Raw genomic sequence first — 22,587 nt, forward strand, 5'->3', positions numbered from 1 at the left:
ATTAAGGGAAAGAAAATGCAAAAAGCATGCGATTGTCTCTGTTTTCAAGGGAAAAAATATCAACGGAATAAAAAAAGTAAAAAAGGACGGTAACAATAATTGGTCTCGCACGCTCAACAGCACATATATGACTCAGAGGAGCTGAAAGAACATCTGATAACAGGAGCAGTCTTTAGAAGGAGTTTACACTACATGGAGACTTCTACATCTCTGCTGAGAAGTCCGGTGGGATGTGTTTCCACAGGAAATAAGGGCAGGGAACTGTTTTCAAAGCCATTTTCCTGCAGCATTTCCATTTATTTCATTTCTATTTACTTCCAGCTTCATAGAAAGCTTTTTTCTTCCCCTTTCTCCATGAGCCACTTCTTCCTGAGGGAGGGCTAATCCATCTCCCATGAGCTATAGATCACTCTCCTTCTGCTACAACTCTAAGGATAAACATCTGGAAAACAAGGTCTCGTAGTGCAATGAAACTAAGTAAACAGCTGGCATGGATCCTAGCAAACCAGTACACAACCATGTTGCTTTTCTACACTTCAGCCATTCGGGCAGGAGCAGCCTTCTCAGCATGGAAGAAAGCAAGCAAGCAGTGTGCTGGGTTACCAACAGGAAAGCAATAATAATATTACTTAACATTAATTAGTTTACATTTGTGAGGCAGTCTGAGAGCCCGGAGACCATCCGTAACTAAAAAGGGCCTGACGTTGTGGACTGTGGTTATGCTTGTTGAGCTTGTACTTCCCCTACACAGATGAAAAGTGATTCTCCTGGTGTACCATGCACTTACGAAGTGGAGAGCAGACCTCTGTTGTAATTAAAGGTTTGTTTGCTGTTGTGTTTTTTTTTTTTTTCTCAGCATCACCTTGACTTGGGATTGCACAAAGCAAACATTGCTATCAGTCAGCTGTGACTCTTATGAAGTTTATGCATTGAAGATGGCAGTGAAAGATTGAGGAAAATGCAGTCTTGCATATTAATTTTTCAAGAAACAAAGGGACAGAATCAATTGATTCAATTCAAGTCAAATGAGTTTCTGTAAGCCCTTTTGTGAAAACTCTGAGATAAGATCTGTGTAACTTCTCTCCTGTAAATCACTTCTCCCATCTCTGCTGGTATGTACCACAGCTGTTACTTTTCCTTCATGTATCAAGGTTATTTCTTTAATTCCAAGCAAGACTGGGGAGGGAACAATGTTGTTTGATTTTCCAAGGCTGGTCAAGAGATAACATAGAATTTATAATTTAAAGGTTCAAAAGAAGTAACATAAATTAATCTCTCCATTGTCAGATATCCTTGGATAACTATGTTACAGACAAATAAAACAGTAAACTTGCTTACTTAGGGGGGGAAAAAATCACATTTAAATGCAAAACTTCTCTCTACATCTTCTAACAATGCACATTTCCTAAATTCCAATCTCCTACTTGCCACTCCATGTTAACCAGGAATAAGTCTCTCAAAGTTATTTCTGTCAACAGGTATTTTTCTGGTTTTAAAAAGCATTAAATCTCATCTTTGAGCTTGACATTTAGTTCCTATCATGAGCTAGTTACTCTTCTAGGAAGGACAAAGACTATATGGAAGAAAAAGTAAATCAAACAGGATGCCTCTCTCTGCCCTATTCCCAGCTTCTCAGGATTCCTCCCCACACAAATTGTGTACAGTCCCCTGGTTCAATGCATAACCCCAAAGTCTTGTGTTTTCTTTCAGCTATCCACAGTAGTAGCAGAGGAAAATAATAGTGCTGAGGGTTTTGGAAACCAAGAGGAAGGTTTCTATGGATGACAGTTTGTTCTTATGGACCTTACACAGCACAGATCATCCTGGAGAATCCTGATTTCCAGCCCTGCACCTTAGGTCCAACACTATTTCAGGATGAAGACACTTAGCATCACTGTGCTGGCGCTGACTCTACCCTCCCCCACCTCGGATGTGCACGTAACATACTTGTGCCATTTCTGCTCTCGCGAGTGTAACGGGGGAGGTGAAAAGCCCATGCTGTTACCTTTGGCTGGGCAACATGCCCACCTCGGCCTGAGGTGCAGACACGCTGGAGAGATGGCTGGAGAACCGCCTCCGCCCAATGGCACCCATAAGGTATGCTTCTTGTTCACTTACCACACTGGGCATGCTCAGAGAGTCATCTGGAAAGAAAGAAAGGGAAAAAAAACGGGAAAGGAGAGGAAACAACCACCCCAAAACCCGCCTACGTATTTACAGTTGTCAGGAGATAACAGGATGCCAACGGTGTACCCGACATTTACTTACCAAGCCCCCAAGCCTGGGTGTTTGAATACTTCCATTAGCTTTTACAGTCACGGTTCAGAAAGACGTGCATAAAAACCTGCAGGATGAGGAACCCAGCACCCACGGGGCACGGATTTATGTCTGCTTTCAGCTTATATGGCTCTCAGGAAAATGTGTCTGGGGAATTCAGCTTCCACTAGGGCTTAATTCTTGTGATTAATAAATTGTTTGTTAATATACAGTGCTTTCTGGGAAAAAAAAAAAGAAGAGTTGTAACGGGACCTTTTCTGCTGGAGCGAAAAAAAACTGCTATGATATGGCAGAGCACTGTTATGAGAGATAAAATACATAACAGCAAAATGCAGAACTGACACCCTTCGGAACACTCATTTTGAAAATGTAACCAAAAAATGGGATAAATTGACTCAAATATGTCATACTGCAACTGAATTATGCAGACAATTGGATTATAATCAGGACTGCTTGAAATTTTCAGTGCTGTTTCAAATGACACACAGTACCTGAAAAAAATGACTCTATTGTGTTTTTTAACACAACTTCTAATTACAAATGCACAAATAAAACAAAGGGGAAGTTTTGTGTCATTTTCTCCTTTCTTTTTGACCTTTTCCAATTTTTGTATGCTGAAATACTTTATGCAACATTAAGGCAAGTCAGGGCTGAAGTAATATGGCCTCAAGCAAATAGGAAGATAATCTGAGGCTAAAGCCAGTTTGTCACAGTGAGTATCTGAGCAAGGTATCAGCAGTACAGTACTGGGCAGCCACTACAATGGTTAGTGTTGAACTCAGTTAAAATAAAGTTGGGCTGGGCCTGCAAAGTTTCAGGCTGATTTTTTCTCAAAATGCAGTTCTGCTGTGACTGCACACGCTTTTCTTTTGAGCCACCCGTTCTCAATCCTTTTGTTTATTGTCTTTGGGGAAGAGTCTGCAGTCCTCAAATACAGAAGTGAAGTGCCCGAGTTTCGGGCAGTGAGGCAACCAGCTGCTGCAGCACCCAAAGACAGTATCCCTGCTAAATCAGGGAGAAACCCAAGCCTGATGACATATGAGCAGAGTTTTCTACCCTGGCTTTCAGTGATGGACAACTCAGAAGCAGATGGACAGCTCAGAAGCAGAGAGAAGGCGAAATTCCAAGAATAACATGAAACTCAGCTGAAATGACAAAGCAACATTCAGGTCATTGCAAGTTAGTCCTGAAAAGATTCACCATCCCATTCCTCCTAAACTGGCACCAGAAAGCCTGGTAGCTCCAGAACCTACCAGCTGCCCAAAAGGCAGATCAAGCTTTTTGTTCTCAGTAGGTTTAAGGCTTCATTTCCTCTTTGTTAGTGGAGTGACACATGCACACAGATATTCCACCCTGCAGAGAGCCACAGCTGGATCCTATGCAGCACAAGGACAACATATTCCACGTCAGAGCATCTGGACAGAAGTGATGAGCAGGAAGTGCTAAGATCCTGAAGGAACAGAATGCTAACTACGAGCCAGCCACAGCCCCTGCCTACTGTCACGATGAAGGTCAAAGAGAGGACTGATTGCCAAATGCCTACTCAGCACTGTGAGGACTGCGTGACAGCCCGGGTCTCACACACTAGAACTCTGCCCGTGTCCTTCCCTTTTCCCTACCCCGAGCTCAGGGGGAAGTGAGGAGGTGTGTAACAACCCAAGCTTTAACACCAGGAACTGTGTAGCCACCACACCAGTTTCCTAGACTCGTGGCCCTTTTGTTCACACTGGGACAGAGACTTTTCTCCTCCCAGACATCCTCTGGAGCATCAACATCCCATACTGGGGCTTAGCTCGAATCGGTAGCCACGTACTTTCTTCGTCCTCCTCGTCGGTGCGGCTGAGGGTGTCCTGCGAGGCCTGCTGGGACGGCTCGCTGTCCTGCTCCCAGACGGTGCCGGTGCCCGTGTTGGAGCGGGACATGGTGGCCAGGCTCAGGCGGTAAGCGGAGGTGGAGGTGCCCACGGTGCTGACCGACGTCTTCCCCTGGTAAGCTGTGGAAGAGTGGGAAAACCAAACCCAAGTTGGCGATGGCACTGGCCATCAATGACCAGCCAAGCACTCCGGTCTCATCGGGCACCTGCTTCTGCCCGGACTAGCAGCTCAGGGGTGCTAAGACAGACAGAGCTGCCCTGGGCTCACCTCAGCTCTCCAAAATCTCTGTTTTTCTTACTCAGTCTGGTTTCCTCCCTTAACCTTGGTGCCGTATTTTCCAGAACAGCTTCAACATTTAGGATAAAGGAAAATTATCTTTAAAGGTCCCTACTAACCCCAAGCATTCCATGATTACCAAGGAAAAAAGGCTGAGGCATTTTCTTCTGATTTGTTTGCTTTCCTAAGAACAAAGCACATAAAATCTCTTGCCGTGTGTAAGCAGCGGCTGCCATCTCGTGGCAACAAGGATGACTACTACAGAACAAAAGTGTTCCTCATGCGAGAGAGAATTCACTGCACCCTCAGCTCAGGGACGCTGAGCTGGACCCCACAGTACAGAAGAATCAAAGAGAGGCCAAGAGGAGAAAGGAGGAGACAGATCTGCTGCTGCCAACCAGACAGACTGTGAGCAGCACTGGATTCACAGCTGAGTAGTAGCAGCTTGGGGTGCTGCAGGTTGGGGTGCACAAGGACTCTGACTGAGTGGAGAAAACAAGCGGGACAAGGTGCACTTCACAAGTAACCTGGACTTCTGTTGGCTGCCCAGTGGCAAGCTGGGCTAGGAATAGGGCCTGATCCAGGGACAGGCTGGCAGGGCGTGGGTGCATTACCCCATGCCCCTCCTAGGCAGCAGGCAGTTAATTTACAGGCAAGCCAGCTGGCCAGGTTGAGCTGTGGCCCTCAGCTCTGCCTGGTCCTCCTTACCAGACCCGCTGTGCACTGCCTCCTTCAGGATCTTCAGCTCATTGTTGAACTCGGCGATGAGGGAGCTCTTGCAGAGCGGGCGCGGTATGAACCGCCTCTCCAGCTGGTCGGCAATGTGCTGCCGGGCAGTCAGCTCCTCGTGGTTCTCAGCTGGCTGGGCCAGCAGCTGCAAAAGTGGGACACGTTAGCATTGCAGGGAAATGACGCCCAGGGAACTGGGACTAGTCTCCAGACCAGCATGAGCCTACAGCCAACAGTGTCCTCTTTGTAGGCATGAGGTTGTTGACTTGAGCTAGGTTTCCACCTGTCCTTCAGGGACAACCTTCCATTTGACTGAACAGATACCAAAATCTCACTGACATTGGTACATGGGGATAAGAACTTCTCTATGCTAAGCTCTACCCTCAGACATGAGACAGCTCCTTCCTCCAAGATGATTTAGTCTTCCAAGTGGTGATACGTGGGAAGCTAAATAAAGTGGAGTGCCATGTGCTAGTCTAGCTGGTAGGCAAGGAAGAGCTGTGAATTAACTGAAGTCCTGGCCACCTCAGTCTAGCAGCTGTCTGTCCACCCACAAAAGTCCTGTCAGAACCTTCACCCAAGAGATGGAAAGTGGAGTGGTCCTGCCTGTTAGCTGCATTGCCCAGCTCTGTGCAGAAGCAAGATTTCTAGATTTCTGCCAATCATGCCAACCCTCTCTTAGGCTGAGTGTCCACACTACTTCCAAGTGCTTTGAGTGCCTTTGTTGCAAAATTAAGCCCACATGTAAATCTCTTGGCTGAGCCTGACAGTACTTTCCCATCCAGGGGAACTAGGGTTAGCTGGACTCCAAGGATCAGAGCTCCTATATGACTAGCATACCCCTTAGTGTTGTCTAGGAAAAAGCCTTGTGATTTAGTTTTAAAGGGTTCTCAACTTCCTAACTTCTGAAAAGCCACTCCCTCCATAAACGTGCAGTTCTTCGGGTAGTGCTGTTCCTCTGTTCTCTGCAGGGGAATGAAGGCTACCTTGCCTTCGGGGGGAGATCTATCAGGAGCCAAAGCAGCTGTTACCTTGCACTGGATGAAGGGCCGAAGGAGCACAAAGATAGGGATCCGTGTTCGTACGATAAAGTCGAGGAAATCCCACAGGGCCAGCCCTCCCACCTTCCGCAGGGCCATCTCTTTGACTTGCAGGCTCAGCCAGTACCACTGGCTGTCCAGCTGGCGTTCAAAGCAAACAAGGATCACCTTCAGGGCTACAGGGGAACACACACCGGCAAATGGCAGTCAGAGGGGTTATCAGTGTCCCTCACAAGCATTGAGAGAGGAATGGGGGGGCACAGTGGGCACAAACCTACAGAGGCATGCATGCATGCACGTGCACACCCACAGACCTCAGAGCCACAACTGCCTTTTCTATCAGTCTCCAAACGTGGCAGGGAAGGAGGACAGCCTTCTCATAATAAACACCTTAGGATCAGGACTGAGAGTCCCATTTCCAGAGAAATTTTCCTACTTCACACCTAAGATCCTCTGTAATTTCTTGCTCTAGCTTCCCCTCTCACTCCCTGCAGAGTTCTTCTGTCTTCCTGGAATTCAGATATTTTGAAAGCAGCTTGGGTGGATGGGGGGCGGGGGGAATAGACCCCTGGGTGATCAGACAGCCTCAAAAGTCTTGATGAAGCATATCCACACACAGAGTCACCCTGTGAGCACAATAACCTGCAGGTTATTTATGAGGTAATGAAAAGAACCTTTCTAGCAGTGCAGCTGTGTGAGTCATGGTCAAACTGTAATCTACACAAAAATATGGTCCAATAAGCCCAGGGTTGTAATTCACAAGAGCACTGCATTACAAATGAACAGGGATGAGGTTCAAAGCAACACTCTGTATTAAAGCGGGCACTGACCAACAGTTAGCTCACAGGAGAGACAAGGAATCGCCCCCTTCCATGCTCCTCTGGTCTGGAACAAACAGGGAGGCCTTGGTAATTGTTGGGGGAAGGTTTACTGCTGCATCTTTCTTGATGGGATGGCCAAGACATCTCAGCCATCACACACCCGTGTCCAGGTCTGTTGGGTTAGGGGCTAAATTGGTGGTGAGCTGTCATTTTTTTTCCATCAGTGTTACCTTATTCCTCAGATATGGATTAACAAAGACCTGAATAAAAGAGCTGCTGGGTAAAAGCCCTCACAAAATCAGAAACAGAGAAGCAGTCGGAAGGAGTGAGAGCTTTGATACAAAGCTCTCCCCATATAGCCCCGATAACCTGCAGTGCTGCTGCATCGCCAGTCTGATTATTCTTCCTTTCCTTTCACCTGAGTCATATGTGAGAAAATATACAACTGCCCTGCAACGGCACGGAGCCGAGGGAACACCGGTCGGTGAGGAGTGCGAGCGGGCAGGGCCAGCAGGCAGCCAGGCTGCACCACGTTGCACCCCATCTAGCCAAGGGCTAGTGAAGCTGTGATGTTAGGGGCTGACAGGCAGTGTGACCTGCCTTTTGGGGCTTCACTGCTATATTCTGGCAGCATGAAAACTGAGCGACTTCCAGCTGTGCTGCAATCTCCCCCAGCTGCAGGGTGGACACTGTTCATTGTTGCAATACATCCCAGAGATACTCCTGGCTTCATGCTCTAGCCCGGTCCCTTCTTCAGGTCAGGACCTAAAGCGACTCTAAAAAGCTCAATTAGCTCCTGCCTGAGATGGTTTTCTTTGGTGCTGTCTACAGTCTTGAGCGCTCCATTTTATCTCTGCCTCTTCTCAGTGGTCAGCAGAGGCCATCACTCACCCAGGTAGGCGGCCTGGCTGGTGGACTCTGCGAGCCCTTCCCGCCGCAGGTCCTTCCCCGCGTCCCCCGGGGTGGAGCAGTGGGCAGGGGAGCTCTCCAGCATGAAATTCTTGCTGCGGGAAGTGCTGATGATGCGAGGTGGCAGGAGGATATTGATAACCGTCTGGAGCAGCAGCAGGACCTCAGGCTGCTCCAGCCAGGGGCTGTCTGAGATGCGTTGGGAGGGGAGAGAGAGAGAAAGATCAGGCTACATCCCATCAAAGATACCCGAAAGACCCTGTTCAGTTCCAAAATGGGGTGCAACTTCAAACGTCCCCTAAGCCAAAACTCCGTCCCCCACACCTTGTTATGCTGCTTCTCCTCCTGCAAGCAAAGGCAAAGTTTATTTTAGCACCAACACAAACACATGAACACAGAGCTACATAGCACAAAGAAATGTCCCGTTTCAGTGGTCTCATAAGCTCATTTCCTTTGGACATTCCCCTCTCCCTTTACTCTTTGCTTTCATTCAGGGATTTACCAATGATTTACTCTCTATAGAAGAAAGCAAGGAGCAGGACTTGTGCCAGACAAGTGGCACGGATTGGGCAGACCGTGATCCACAGGGGCACACAAGTTCTGTGACCTCTGCTCCCCTCTGTGGCTTCTGCTACGACAGATTTGTCTTGCCCTGCCCTCCAGTTTCAAAAGAAGGAGCACATCTGTGTAAGATCTGACTCCAGAACCATGGCACAGCTGAAACAAAGAGAAGAAATGACAACAACAGCTTCTCCCAGTGGGGCTTTTTTCAATCTCAGACCCAAAGGGCACTTAGCTGACACACTGCCAGTGACAGAAAACCAAATTAAAAAATAAAAATAAAAGATCAACAGAGGACAGGGAAAGTGCAAACATGAGTTGTCAGAAAAGGGGGAGAAAAAATCTTTTTGTTAAATTAGTCAGACCTTTGCTTCCAGATCCTACTGTGAGCACAAATGGAATCAGTAGGTTTAAAAGCATTCCTTCCCTTCTTTCCTGATTGGTGAATGGGGAGACGACATGGCTTAGGGGGAAATCTTCTTTCAAAGCCTGTGCAGTAATAATAAGAAAGGATTAAACGATTTCATCAGCAGATCATGCACACAAGTTACTGCAGGGAACGACGATCCCCTGGGCACCCTGCTTACACAGTACACCACCAGCACCGATGCCCTGGTTGAATTACAGGACCTCAGACCACTCAGTCAGGAGTAAAAGGACTTCATGGAGTAACATAGGTGCCACCTGCTCTTGTCATAGCCGAGATGTAAGAAGTCCAGATTCCTAACTCATAGATATCCTTAACAAAATTGGATGCTTCCTGCAGGAGTCAGCTGAGTGTGAGTCCTAAACTGTGCACTGCTGTGAATGGCATCAGGATCTGACCCAGACTACGGGGAATAAAAAAAAGGAACAGAAGACGTTGCACGAGTGACATAATCTAAATATTCTGCTGTCCAAACGTGGAGGCTATTTTCGAACACATTTTTTGTTCTGCCTCACTTTGTGCTGCCCAATCATCCTCCCTAATGCAAAGAATGAACTCCTGAAAAATAACCAGTTGCACCTTCAGTTCTTGATGCATAGCCAAGCCTAAACTGAAAGCTCTTTCATCTTTTTTAGAGGAGGTAATTCAAATGATTGTCAGTAGAGGTAATACAAACGATTGGCACTAGAACTGCTGCTCATTTACAGCCTCCAAGTCGCTACAGGCTTAGCTGTGAGATGCAACTGAACCTGGCATCCCCTCAAGCTTGCTGACCTGGGCTGAGAAATTCCAGAAGATGTTTCCTGATGGGGTGTGAAGTACTGCTATTTTGGAAGTATTAGGAATTACTGCTCATGTGTTTTTCTGACATGTTTGATTTTCCTTATATTTAAAGCCCATGAGTAAGTGAACAGGGAGAAGAGGATAGTAAAGTAAACACTCCCAGTACTTTAAAAAAAAATTATTCATTTGGATCTGGTTTTAAAAAAAAAGAAAATCTTTCAGAGAAGGTGAAAAGGTGGCTCCATTTTTGCTTTTGAATAAAGAACAATTGCCTCAGAGTGGGAAGAAATGTGTTCTCTTTCTGTGTCAGTTGGTACCAAAAAGTCCTTTTGTGCCTCGTGCACTGTGTTTTGGTCCCTGTAAGCCTTCCTTCCCAAGCCGCCCTACTGCTCAGAAATACCTGCTCAAGTGTTCAACTGGATGTGCCAATGCACACTTAAAAATGCAAGTTGGAGCTAGATTAGGAAATTTGTCCCTTCTTTGGTCACCATTCTGCCTGATTTCCTGCCAGTGGGGAGGGAAAGGGGTACAGAGGCAGAAAGACTCCGTAGTAGTTATGGCATGGTTATGAGAAAGGAACAGTGATGAAATTCTTTTACTCTGGACAACAAGGATGCTTTTGAGCCAGCAGCTGAAAAGCCAACTTGCCCTGCTTCTTTGAGCTGGCACACTGTCTGACCAGCTCAGGTAAGAGCAGAAGAGCACAAACTCCACTCTTAGTTGCACACGTGGTCCCGCAGGAAAAGACGTAGGGTTGCACGGATGTGACCCGAGCCAGGGACCATCTCCCTGTGGCAGAAGGCTTATGCTAGCTCCTTAGATCCTGCAGAGAATCCTAACGTGCTCGTCAGAGCTTTAAACAGCATCGATCAGCCGAACTCCCTGGACTTTCAACAGCAGTGTTAAGCTGATGGATGCCTGCTGTGGGCTTGGCCCCAACAGGTGAATTCTGACCTCAGTTCAAGCCTTCAAAGAGAAAGGAGAATTTACATGTTGCTTCTCTTTCATTTTTGGTGTATGTTCCACAGTTTTTGCCCAGCTTTTGCAGAAAAAAAACAGAGCACCGAGGAGTTGGTGTCTCAACCAGAAGCTACAACAGGCCTGGCCGCAGGCCAGGGCAGACACACCTGTATCTGCAATGCTACAAGCCGGACAACAGCTGTGCTGAAGGGCAGAGGTGGCGAGAGATAAGGGCTGAGATGAAGAAGGGGTAATCCGTCAGCCACACTGGAGGGTCCTACCACTCCCATCACCTGCAATACAAACAGAGCACATCACCACAACTGACTACTTACAGTTTCGTCCATGCCATATCCTCCAACGTCAGTGAAATGGAGGTGCTTTCCATCGAGCACTGAGCTGGGGTGGATCTAGGAGAACCAGCCCCCCCAGTGGTCCTTGTGGGAGCTGGGGCCAGTGAGGAGGAGGAGTTCTAGCAGGGAAAGGGAGGGGAGAGGGAATCAGCAAGGATGGGAGGAGTGCACAGGTAACCTGGTACATTTATAAATGTACCCGGTACCAGCCCTGAATGACCAGCACGGGACCGGTGGAACGGTTAGAGTTGGAGGATATGTCATGTAACCACTGTAACAAATAAAAATATGTCATCAAAGCAAAAAGTCTGCATCGAAACTGGGCGTATTTTCCCTTCTCTTGCTGATCTACTTGAAAAATAATGTCCTAAGTCTGACCCAAGCCGGGTTTTGTACAATGTTCAGATTCCTCTCAAATACAGTCTAGGAACTCTAGGAAGAGTATGAGTCATCTCAGCTGACCCCAGATGTCTGAAGCAGAGTCACCTGCATATGACCTGCTTGTCTGGATCTCCTTGAAATATCAGCACAAGAAAACAGCACTTCTGGAGGCGAGTTACTTGAACTGGTTTGGATGTGTCCTCATGAGGAATTAAAGCTCAGGCCAGTATATGCCTGTTTATCTCCATGACTAGACACGTCTAGATGACAGGAGCGCCTGGCAGGTGCTTCAGCTGAGGGGAGATGACCACACTCTTTTTTTCCAAATTCAGCCTGGGGCAAAAGGCAGCAACCACTCTTCTGTCAGAAAACCAAAGGGCTAGAAAGGGGAAGAGGCAGAACCCTTTCTTTATATCACTATAGTTCTCATTTAGACATCTCCTCACCTTCCTGGCTGATCTCCTTTTGGTCTTCATGATGCAACTGATCTACACATGATACAGCATGCAGTCCAGGGTTCTCCCACAGCTCACAGTGGCCACAGTTCTGACAGCTAAAGGTAAAATACTCTTGACAGTAAGAGTACCTCGTTTCCTGGTAGCTCTCCCTGATGATCCCAGCCAGCTGAATGTAAGCATGATGACTGCACTTCAGCACTGCTGAGCTTTCTGCTATTTTTAGAGCACTGGCTAATTCTTAATGCAGGCCCTTTGGAGAGCTTGCTGGCATGATTCACTTGGCCATGCCTGCCTGCCAAAATGCAAGTCCATTCTGAGCTTGTCTTGGAGCTAACTCTGTAGCAGCCTCCCCCTGTAGTCTGAGGGCCCTGATTTGCAGTACCTCCGAGCAGCTGCCGCTGCTTGAACAAAGAGTAAGTCTTAGGGTATCTGACAGGTTGGAGCTTCCTTGCGTTTGCAGCAATGAGTGCTGAATGGACTTGAAGGACAGGAACCAGGCAAAACCAGACATTGCATCTTAGCTGATAATCATTGTTTTTAAAGCCCCTTAGAGCACTGGTGAACCCCGAGTGGTTTTCTGTAGCTGCTAGAAAAAGTTACGACGTTTGTGTTCCAAGTAGAAAATGCTATAAACCCCAGTAACGATAAAAATGCAAGTGCAGTCTTCCTCCCTTTATTTGTAATTTTTCCACACAGAATGAAAGCATGTCCATGTCCAAATGGCTGGAGTTTTGCTGATATCAAATTGGGGACTTGCCCCAGTGTACCAGCTGCAGAAACACCACAATCTGTCACTGAATGACCAGGCAAGACTCCATCTGTATCACGTCTCTATCGTAACACGCTTAGGAGCTTAAATTCTGCTAAGAGTGGGATCTGAACATTGTACAGTGCAAACCTGTACTAGATCAAGCCAGGGACATTGCAAACAGTGGAGTGAATCCAGCCACGTCAACCCTTCTAACTAGCCAACACCTGATGGCCTCTGACAGAGCCCTCAGGGTCCTTCCCCACTGGAGACGGTAGGTATCCCCAGTGCCACCCTCTCCCCGTCTCTACCAGGTGTGTGCAGTCTCCACCACCCCACTCTCCAACTTGCAGCCCTCAGCTCTCAGCTCGGTCTGGCAAAGGTGGATCTTCAAAGTGGTGCGTGGGAAGCGACAGGAATAAATCGCCTGACCGTTGCTGCCGGTCACTGTATCTCCCCATGCACCACTTCAAAAATGAACCTTGCTATCTCTAGTGTCACTTGCGAAGTCCCCTTGCGAGGGGTCAGGGGGACAGGTAAAATGACAGGAATGGGAATGAACTGCATCCTCAGTCCAGAGAAGTCAACAGCAGGGGGAGGTTTAGTAAAGGTTCAGGGGGGTCGCCGCTCGGCTACTCACCAGATTGACACACACATTGATCAGAGACCTAAGGTGAGGCAGGAAGGATATGATTGGCTGCCTCTGAAGTGTCAAACAAACCCCTTCAATCAAACTGCTGGCAGGCTCCCACTCAACCTGGCGCCTGCAATACAACAGGAGGGGCCGTTAGCCGCGGGCCTCCTGCCCCCACCAGACGCTCGCAGACACGGCGACCGACACACAGGGACAGGGACGCCCACGGGAACGGTGCAGACAGCGACCACGTCCGGGGGAGCACAACGTGCGCAGCGGAGGCAGGGCTCGGCCGCAGAGCACTGAGCACAGCGGGCCCTCGGGAGGGACGGGGCACGCAGCACAGGGCTCTGCACGGGCCCCCTCCCAGCAGCAGCGCCGACGGGCCCTTTCACCCCCTCCGCTTCCCTCCGGTGGAGGGGGGATGAAAGGGAGCCCCCCGACAGTGCTCCCAGGTGTCTGTGTGGGGAAAAGGACAGCTGAGCAGTGCTCCCCACTCAGTGACACCTCCATCCACTCCTAGCAAATGCTACTTTGCAGTCTGGTCTGCCCTAAATATAAAGTGGGCCAGTAGTGCAGACTTTACCTTCTTCACCCTGTGCAGGAGGCTGATTCATTCCCTACCAGCACCAAGGTCCTTCATTCCAGGATCCTTTCTTCCCTGACACTTTGGGTTTTTCAACAAAACAGCTTTTAGGGCTTGTGACAGACACCGAATGGAGTCCTTCCAAACACATAAGCAGACACAACACAGGTAACATCAAAGTGGTTCACACCTTCATCTTGGGGACTGACTCTTTGCAGTAAGTATAGTTCTCAAGCTAACATCTGACTGTGCTCTTATTGGGGCAGAAAGACAAGGCTTGCCTAACTTGTTAGTTCAAAACTTAATATCCTAGGCAAGCTCCACAGTGGACTTCCTTAGAGAGACATGGAGGATCAGGTATTTACTAGCGTTCAAGTGTTCACTTCACTGCATAAGTTCTTATGCAGACCAATATACACCTCATCTTTGGCTCCCGGGTCTGGCAACCAGCCCCATCTCTTAAGAGACTTCTTGGCCCGATGATGCTTAAATGTAGGTGCTGCATTTGGTCCAGTGGCTTTGCTGTTTCTGTCCCTTTGTATACAGAAGAGCATTTTCAGCCAGCAATAGGAACAGCCACAGACAGTGAGACTATGATGGGAATTTTAATTTTTGAGCATTCATTCACTTTACACAAAGATGAAAGATCTTCAGGAACAGGAAGACCCCTAAGCTGCCTTTGAGGCAGAACAAAGTATGAGCAAGAAAAGAAAGAATGAGCAAGAAGCAGGCAAGACATGGCAGAGAATCAAACTAGCAGGAAGGAAAACCATCAAAATATTTGCCTCTAAGTTCCCTACAAGGGCAGGAGTTTCTTAAAGCAGATTGTTAGCCAAAGGAAAGTGATAGTGATGCCAGAAAGAAGAGATTGCCTCCTTGTTGTTTGCTCCGTCTTGGGTACACATGATTCCCACTGGGACCTAAAGTTTTGTGTCTGAGTCCTAAATTCTGGTGTTCTCTAACATCATTTGGCTTCTCAGCTGAGACTGCCAATGAAGTAACTGAATCAAGTAGTTGAGGACATATGCCCATGAGGGTGACTGAGACCAATGACTCTTTTTATGCAGATCACTGGAAAATCCACGGAGCTGAAAGATTTTATACTACCTGGACTGGTTTGTATCACTGGCTCTGAGGTAGGAATGCTCCATATCGAATACTTCTTAAAAGTCACAAAAGCCTGTACCATAGTGGTACTGTGGGGTGCACCAGGCTTTCACTAGCCACTGACTAGGAGTTGATGCAGTTCTGTTCCCTTTACTGAGGAGCATTCGGAAGCTACTGCACAGCTCCAGACTATTTATATCTTTGCAGAGAACATAACCTTATTCTCCTCAGCTCACAGCTAAAATAAATGAAGAGGGTAGTGAGATGATACAAATCTGAAGACTTATTTTGGAGAAGAAAAAATGAAATTTCTGGAAGTTTTCTCTGTAGTTCTCAATAACCATGCATTTCTTCTCTTGCTACCAGAAGACAAAACAGAAATGTCAACATAAACACACACATTTACAGCGATAAAAACCATCTGTGCATTCTCTGCTATGTTGTAAAGGTTCACTGCAGCATGACCGTTTGAGTTAGATGACATACCCACACTTCAAGGCTTGCAACATCAGAAATGGACCCCAGAGGGTTTCCATTATACCCGCTCACCTCAAAGTAGGCATCTTGTGAATTTTATTGAACATACGATCCAATCTCTTTAAGATGAGGATAAGGGCAGGTCTCACCGCCTCAGCTGTCCAGTCAGTGATGGGCAACATCTCCATGATGTAGCGCCGGAGACCTCGGCTCTCCATCGTCTGCGTGTCATAAGGGGCCAGTTTCAGCAGGGAATGTGCGATTTCTGCCAATCTAAAACCAGAGATTTTTAAGAGGAAAAACAAATACAACTTGCATTTCTCCACACGTGCTGATGAACTAACAGATATATCTTCAGTAGCCTAGTAAAAAGATGCAGCAGTCAAATGTGCTGCTACTTGAACTCTCATGCCCAATACCACAACTCCTGGTCTGTAAAGTTTCTTTTGCTGGAATCCCTGTTTCTGTTTAGGTGCATGTGAATGGTCTAAAGGATATCTTACACTGATATTAAACGCACCAAAGGAACATCAGGAGTCACAGGATTGCGTAGCTAGTAGCAAAATACCTGAGTTGTTAGTAAGATTACAACATTGCAAGTGCCTGTGAAACACAGACCTGACATCACCTGTATGTCAGTTAATGAGTGATTTAGTTTGGTGCTTGTTTCCCAACATCACCACTTGAAGAAGACTCACTGTGCAATTTTCAGGTGCTAAATTTTAAAAATAATATGCCATCCCACAGGTTTACACAGCATGTACTTTCTATGATTACTCCCTGCAGTTTTGTTTCTCCTAACACCTCTACAGATTGTGTTGCTGTTGCTTCTTCTAACCCTCCCAGATGGCCTCACTGATGGCATTTGCTGTATTGACTGTGAAGTAGCGCAGCAACATTTAACTTACACTTGCATTTTGACAAAGAAGACCTACTGAAATATTTGAATATTTGCAGTAGACAAAGACAAATAATAAAGCTACATCTACTAAGAAAAGGGATAGAAACCTGTATATTCCCTGAAACATCAACAGACTTTGTGGTGGACATTACAGCACAATGCTATTTGTATTGTGAGGGCTTCTTCTGAAATGCCTTCAAATACTGGCACGTGCTTCTATTCTCCTTAAAATCAGCCTAGCAATATCAAGGGCAATGAGTTCCTCAGATTAACAAAAAGTGCTATAAAAGTGTTTCTTTATCTCATATTTCTTTATTATTACTTTTTACAACTACCTTGTCCTACTTGGGATTAGGTCTGTTCTCTTAACACTATTAAATTTCACTTATCATATAATTACATTTCTTTCTGGCAATACAGTGTCTGTGGCACATAATGGTATAAGAAAACTTTCTTATGCATTATAACATGTGGGATCCATCTCATCCAGCTTGAGAGATCAATCTCAATTAATCTTCTAGTTCCATTCATGCAGAAATAAGCAACCTGGAAAATTCTTATCTTCCCAAACTGGGATAAACAGCTCACTGGATGTGCATCTCCCTTTTCACTGGGTCCAAAAAGATCTTCATGAGTTTTGCAGACTAAGCTAGAATTGGGTGAGACTGCATCCTGTCTGGAGTGATGAGCATATTATCTTGGTTTCTTGAAGTCTTTGAAATGGCATCTGTCAGCCTCCCAGGACCATTGCTGTCACATCACATTCTGGTAAATCTGCTCTCTACTTAGAACTAAGGTTTTTTTCCTACAGCAGTTAAATCCAGCCAGTGAAATTAATTCATGTAAGAATCAGGATGATGTTTGCTTTTATTTAGGGCTAACTATGATAGAAGAATTCAGGTTCCAACGTCAGTAAAGCAGTTATTTCTAGGGCTCCTTAGGAGTCAAAAGAATCAGAGCCCAACTCTTTATCTTCTGCAAACCAATCCCTTAGTTTTACTGCTGGAACCTTTAACCAGGAAAGACCTTCTCTCTTGAAAAGAATGCAGTGTTTGCCAGCTATTACCATGTAATGTGACTCTGCTCCATGGAAATCTTCTCACAAGAAATCATCTTTCCAGAAAGTACATGAATAACACCTTCTGTACATATGGATTTAAGTTTGTTAAACTCATCTTTTAAGAGAGGAGCATAAAAATAGTTTAAGAACAATTAAACTCAATTACCCTGGGATATAAAAACATGTAGAAATGAAGATCTCACATTACTGTTAAACTGCAAATACTTCTCAGTAGTAGATTAGAGCATTCTTATGTTACATACAAATGTAAGGCTAGGATAGTAAAAAGAAGGAAGCCCCTTACTTTACTGCACTAAATAAAGTTCATTGATCAGACACGTGTTCCTCACTCCCACTGAAATCATTAAAAAAACCCAACATGTCTAACCAAGAATCTAATCTTTCCTGCTAATCTCACTTTTGTTTCTAACATAAGATTAAAGTTCTTATCTCAGGCTTATATTGCTAAAAGTCATGGAGTTTGTAATGCAGCTAAACAGATGTATTGATTTCTGAGGCTTGTGTGCCTTGGGAAGAAGTTAAAGGTGGCACTGCAAAAGCAGCCATGTCCATCAGGTTTTCAGTTTGTTGGCAGCTAAGCACTACATAAGAGTGACACGAATCTGTGGAAACAGATATCTCTTGTTTAAAATTACCCTCTAAATTATTAAACATTGCCAGAGGGGGGCAACAGGCAACATTCATTCATACGCAAACATGCAAACCAAACAAAACCCACCTCCCAGCTCCCACAGGAATTCTGTGCATTTGTGGCGTCCTAAATCAATGTCATATTTGTGTTCTGTAGAGACAGCCTGAATCCAATGATCTCTGATTGTGTTAGAATCTGCTAACTAAGGGGCTTTGCCTTTTTTTTATATCATGTATGTGAAAGGTAGAAGAGCTTTTAGAGGGTTTTCCTTGGCCGAGGGGCAGGAACAGAGCTAGTTCAGTGCATTGCTAGGATCTGTCACCTGTCATCTTCCTTTACAGGGTACTTCTGAGGAAAAAAGTATAGCACTCAAGGGAATAATTCACATTTAGAATGGCCTCCTGGGGTTCAGGGAGCAGCATAAATTACTGTTAAGGTGGTTCTAATTTGCTTTTGAGGCCAGTCCCAAACAGCTCAAGATAGCTTTGCTCTCTTTCCTATTTACTTTAAAACTCTACTACTTGGCTTAGGCCATAAAAATTGCCTCTTAGTACTCTGTATTCAAAGAATGATCTTGAAGTATTTTTGTGTCTCATAAAAGAATTCAGATAGCTGTCTCCCTGTGACCCCCTGCCGAGGGATACACCAGGACCACCTCATATTAATCCCAGTTTTCCTTCTGATGAGTGCTAGTCAGAACAGTGCTAACTGTGGCTCACTCAGAGTATCTGTACTGTCTTCATTGAGACACATCTTACCATGAAACAACCCTAGTGAGTTTATGTTTCCTGAGGGGATACTATGTGAGAAAGGAGTTTCCCCTGAAAATGAATGAAAAACTGACAACAGAATCAGGCCCCTTCCCTCTTGTCCCAGTTTTTGTTGTCTTTTTACATCTGGACAGACTTCTCAATAGCAACTTATACTATTTTGTGTTTACCATGAACAACAAACACAGAGAAGAGAACCAGGTCCAAAGTGCTTAGACGGCCCTATGCTCAGCTTCTTCTGGGTCAGCATCATGTGAAACAGTTTGCAGTGGGCACCCAGCCAGGGAGCTGGGCTCAGGGCTGCCCCTCAGCGAAAGACCTGTGCACATGCTGTATCACACGCTGGGGTGGTGGTCCCGTGAATGCTTTCTGCCCCATCCTCCCCTGTCTGTCAGGCATTTATGCAATACTATGCAGTGGTTGCTCTGCCTTTCTTGCTTGTTAGCAGCTGGTTCTGACGCCCAGTGTCACCAGAGAGGATAAAGATTGTATTCAGCCAGCTAGGCACCTTCCCCACCCCAGAGCTTATCTGCTTTGCTCCTCACTGCAACTTACTCTGATGTATCAGATGGGCTTCCACAGAGCTGTTTCACCCACTGGAGATGAGGGTCTGAATGAGACCGGAGGAGAGCATACGAAACCCTCCTTATACAGAAGCAGTATCAGGTACAATCTAAGCAACATCCAGACCAAGCTCTGCATGTTTCAGACAGTAACATGCGACTACACTACCTAAAAGTGATTCGGTCTGCTAGCATGAAAAATTAAGAGCTAAAAGAAAGGAATCCCCCTGAAATGAGTAAGTGAAAGCAGAATGCCTTTGAGATACCTCATGTGGGACTTCACATCCAGCAGCTCCAGAGAAGTCACTCGAGGCTCACCAGCCAGATTCTGCAAAATCTTCAGCCTTGGACCACAGTGCTTGTAAAACTCTGTGCAGATATTCAGCAGTGACTCCCGCGGTCTCCTGAACTCCTCTCTGGCAATTCGTTCATCCAGCTCCTCTCGGGGAAGACCCTGACCCTCCTCCAGTAAGTGAAGGTTCTCTCTGGAGGATATAAAATAAGAAAAATAGGAAGTATTGTATGTGGTATAACAGCAGGGATAGAGTATAACAATCTCTTTAATTTGCTTTTGATGCTTTTGGCTGCAATTGTAAAGAAAAATAGTTGGCTCTGCAATAAATAAATAATTAAAAAAAAAAACACAAAGAGGGAAGTTGTAATCTGCAAAGTCTTGTAAAACTGTAAATAATTTCTATCTGAGATATCCTTTGTTACCCTCCCCTAAATAAAAGGCTGCCTGTCACAGCAACAGTGGGTGTGATCTAGCAGACCTGGAAACTGCTGGGGAACATCACATGTCAGGACAGATTGGGTGGAGATTTTACTGTACCTGATGAAGTGTAGTTTGGCTCCCTGTTCTGGGTACCTGGAGAAACAGAAACGGTGTGGTTGTAAACAGCAACTTAATTGTGCCTAAACTGTGCCTTTCTGAAAGAAGGTGACACTGTTCTAGCCCAGAAGTACACTCACCATGGGCAGGGTGGTATCTTGTGTCACTAGAACAACAGCTACACATAGTGACCATATGGAATAGCCTTTACCTCCCAATGAGCAGCAAACGACAGATTCCTACAGTTACTGCCCTTGTTATGAAAGGAAAAATTCAGGCTTAAAACCCAGAAGCCTCTTCCTAGCAATTTCTCTTACTGTTTTTCACCTCAGTGCTCAGTCTGTTTCATGAAGCCAGAGCTCACCTAGTGGAAAGAATACCTCAGCATGGGTTTTTTTGTTTGTTTTATTGTCATTTTCCTCTTGCCTCTTCTTGTCGAGAAAGCATTAACAAACCCTGCAGCACTTGGCTAACACGTCCAAGGCTGGGACAGTGATCATTCTACCATCATGAGGCTCCCGCTGTTGGTAGCAGATGTCTGCTGCAATGATAACGCAACAGAAGAAACAAGGGCAGGAAACCTGTAGCCATACAGAAATATTTTTGATCAGAGACCGAATGTTTGATAAGCAGAAGGATCTGGAAAGGTAAAGCAAGATGTCTGGGTCACACAGCACTAGGAGTCTCTACATTGCCTATCAGCAGATACACATTAACTGCTTTCCAAAATCATCAGACAAATAATAACGCACCACTTTCCATTACACCTTATTTTCTTTAGACTGGGCAATCTTGAGGTAGAAGTAAATGGCATATATCCACTTCAGACTGGGCATGAAGGGGTTCATCTGCTTTTGAGGTCTGGGTTTGAAAGCCAAAGTTGTGTTTTATCCAAGCCTGAAGTGGTCTTAAAGTAACAGACCGATTTCAGGGGTTAGCAGCCAAGATGTGAACATTACACATCTATAAATTGACAGAATAGCCCTTTGATGATCCATGCAGAGGGTGATTTCTATCTCTGTTCAGAAGAATAAAGGGACAAGGAATAACTTGAAAAGCATTTCTTGCCAGAAGGGTGTTCCTGATTTACAGTCCTCTACAGCCCATAGTATCATACGAGACTATTGGCTGGGCAGATACTCAACTATCAGCTGTTACAGACAAAAGACAAATCCAGAGGAAATTCTCTGCTCTGGAAAAACAGCTACTCCAGCTTTTTCCAGGGGACAATTCCCTTTCCAGGTCAGCACAAACATTCACATTTGAAGCACAGTGAGGGATAGTCTGGCCAGAAGAAGACAGGGCTGCCCAGAAGAGCAAGCAGTACTGCAAAGAAAACCTTCATAGTCCCAAATGCTTCTGGGTGCATTTTGCAACAAGATTTCTTAAGCTTAATCTATGACTGAGTAAATTGTCCAGTGGCCTTGTGTAATTTGCAGCAGCCTAATTGGAATGGCCAATATAGCCAAGGAGCACTATTACAGTCTGCTGGTGCCATCTCCTTCCTTATTTCCTTCTTACATGTGACTTTTTTGTGTGTGTGCTTTTTTGGGTTTTTTTTTGTGTTTTGTGGTGTTTTGTTTTGTTTGTTTGTTTTCCCCTAAGAAGGACAAAAATATTCCCAGTCATTCTTCCTTTTCTCTCAAATCCTCTGCCGCCCACTCCTTTGCTATCTGTAACTACAAAAACCCCCAGACCAATGTGGAGGTAGAGATTATAGAGATGCAGGAAAAGGAAACAGGAAAGGGAAGAAGAGAAAACTAGAGGAGGTGCCAGTCTCTGAAAGTCTCAACCAACATCCGGTTTGAGCCTGTACTGCTGTTCAGTCTCAGAACAATACCACAAGGATCCAGAACTTCTGCTACCCAAGTGTGCTCTGCCCAGTGGTTGCTTTGCAAGTGGACTCAGAAGGAAGCAAAGCAGAGAACTGAGGGACAAAGTTGCTTTGTCATTATATTTCTAGAGTGGGAAAAGGGAAATGAAGAAAAAGACATTTAGGATGGGTGTCCTCCAATTTTATATCCTGGTCTTCTATTTAGCCACATGGTTTTAAACTAGAAATTCTAGCCTTGGGGATTTTGGTTACTGTCAGAAATGCAGTCCTGGGTATGTGCTCTTTTTATCTGACTGTTTGCTCTCACTGTACCTAGATCACTTTCTCAGCTGTTTGAGGAAGTGCTGCAAGCACTCTGAGCAATGAGAAGTTACTTTCCTCAAAAAAACCTCAAACAGCTGCCCAGAAAAATGAGAAAGAAGGGAAAGCCCTCTGACTTACCTGGTGTTCACACCTGCTGACATGGTGTGGTTTGCTGTTGTGGTCCCTTTATGGCCTTGGTCACATCGACTCATCTGTGGGGCTGTCATAGGCCTGGCAAAGGGAAGGTGAATAGCATGCTGAAGACCAAATC

At 45.7% G+C, this 22,587-nt stretch overlaps 1 protein-coding gene across 2 annotated transcripts in view; it reads right to left on the reverse strand.

Annotated features, from left to right (window-relative positions):
• UNC80 (unc-80 homolog (C. elegans)) overlaps window positions 1-22,587 on the reverse strand; it is a 127,401-nt gene that overhangs the window by 9,201 nt on the left and 95,613 nt on the right. For both annotated transcript variants that reach the window (XM_008943665.1, XM_008943664.1), the window contains exons 48-59: window positions 22,455-22,547; window positions 20,180-20,215; window positions 19,614-19,832; window positions 15,474-15,674; window positions 13,238-13,361; window positions 10,825-10,950; window positions 8,853-8,976; window positions 7,909-8,115; window positions 6,188-6,372; window positions 5,136-5,301; window positions 4,091-4,270; window positions 2,006-2,144 (exon numbers count right to left, since the gene is read on the reverse strand). In XM_008943665.1, the coding sequence (XP_008941913.1) occupies window positions 2,006-2,144; window positions 4,091-4,270; window positions 5,136-5,301; window positions 6,188-6,372; window positions 7,909-8,115; window positions 8,853-8,976; window positions 10,825-10,950; window positions 13,238-13,361; window positions 15,474-15,674; window positions 19,614-19,832; window positions 20,180-20,215; window positions 22,455-22,547 (1,800 nt within the window). The remainder of the gene's footprint in view (window positions 1-2,005; window positions 2,145-4,090; window positions 4,271-5,135; window positions 5,302-6,187; window positions 6,373-7,908; window positions 8,116-8,852; window positions 8,977-10,824; window positions 10,951-13,237; window positions 13,362-15,473; window positions 15,675-19,613; window positions 19,833-20,179; window positions 20,216-22,454; window positions 22,548-22,587) is intronic.

The sequence above is a fragment of the Merops nubicus genome, unplaced genomic scaffold (genome assembly GCF_000691845.1).
Source record: "Merops nubicus isolate BGI_N331 unplaced genomic scaffold, ASM69184v1 scaffold38947, whole genome shotgun sequence".
NCBI lineage: Eukaryota > Metazoa > Chordata > Aves > Coraciiformes > Meropidae > Merops > Merops nubicus.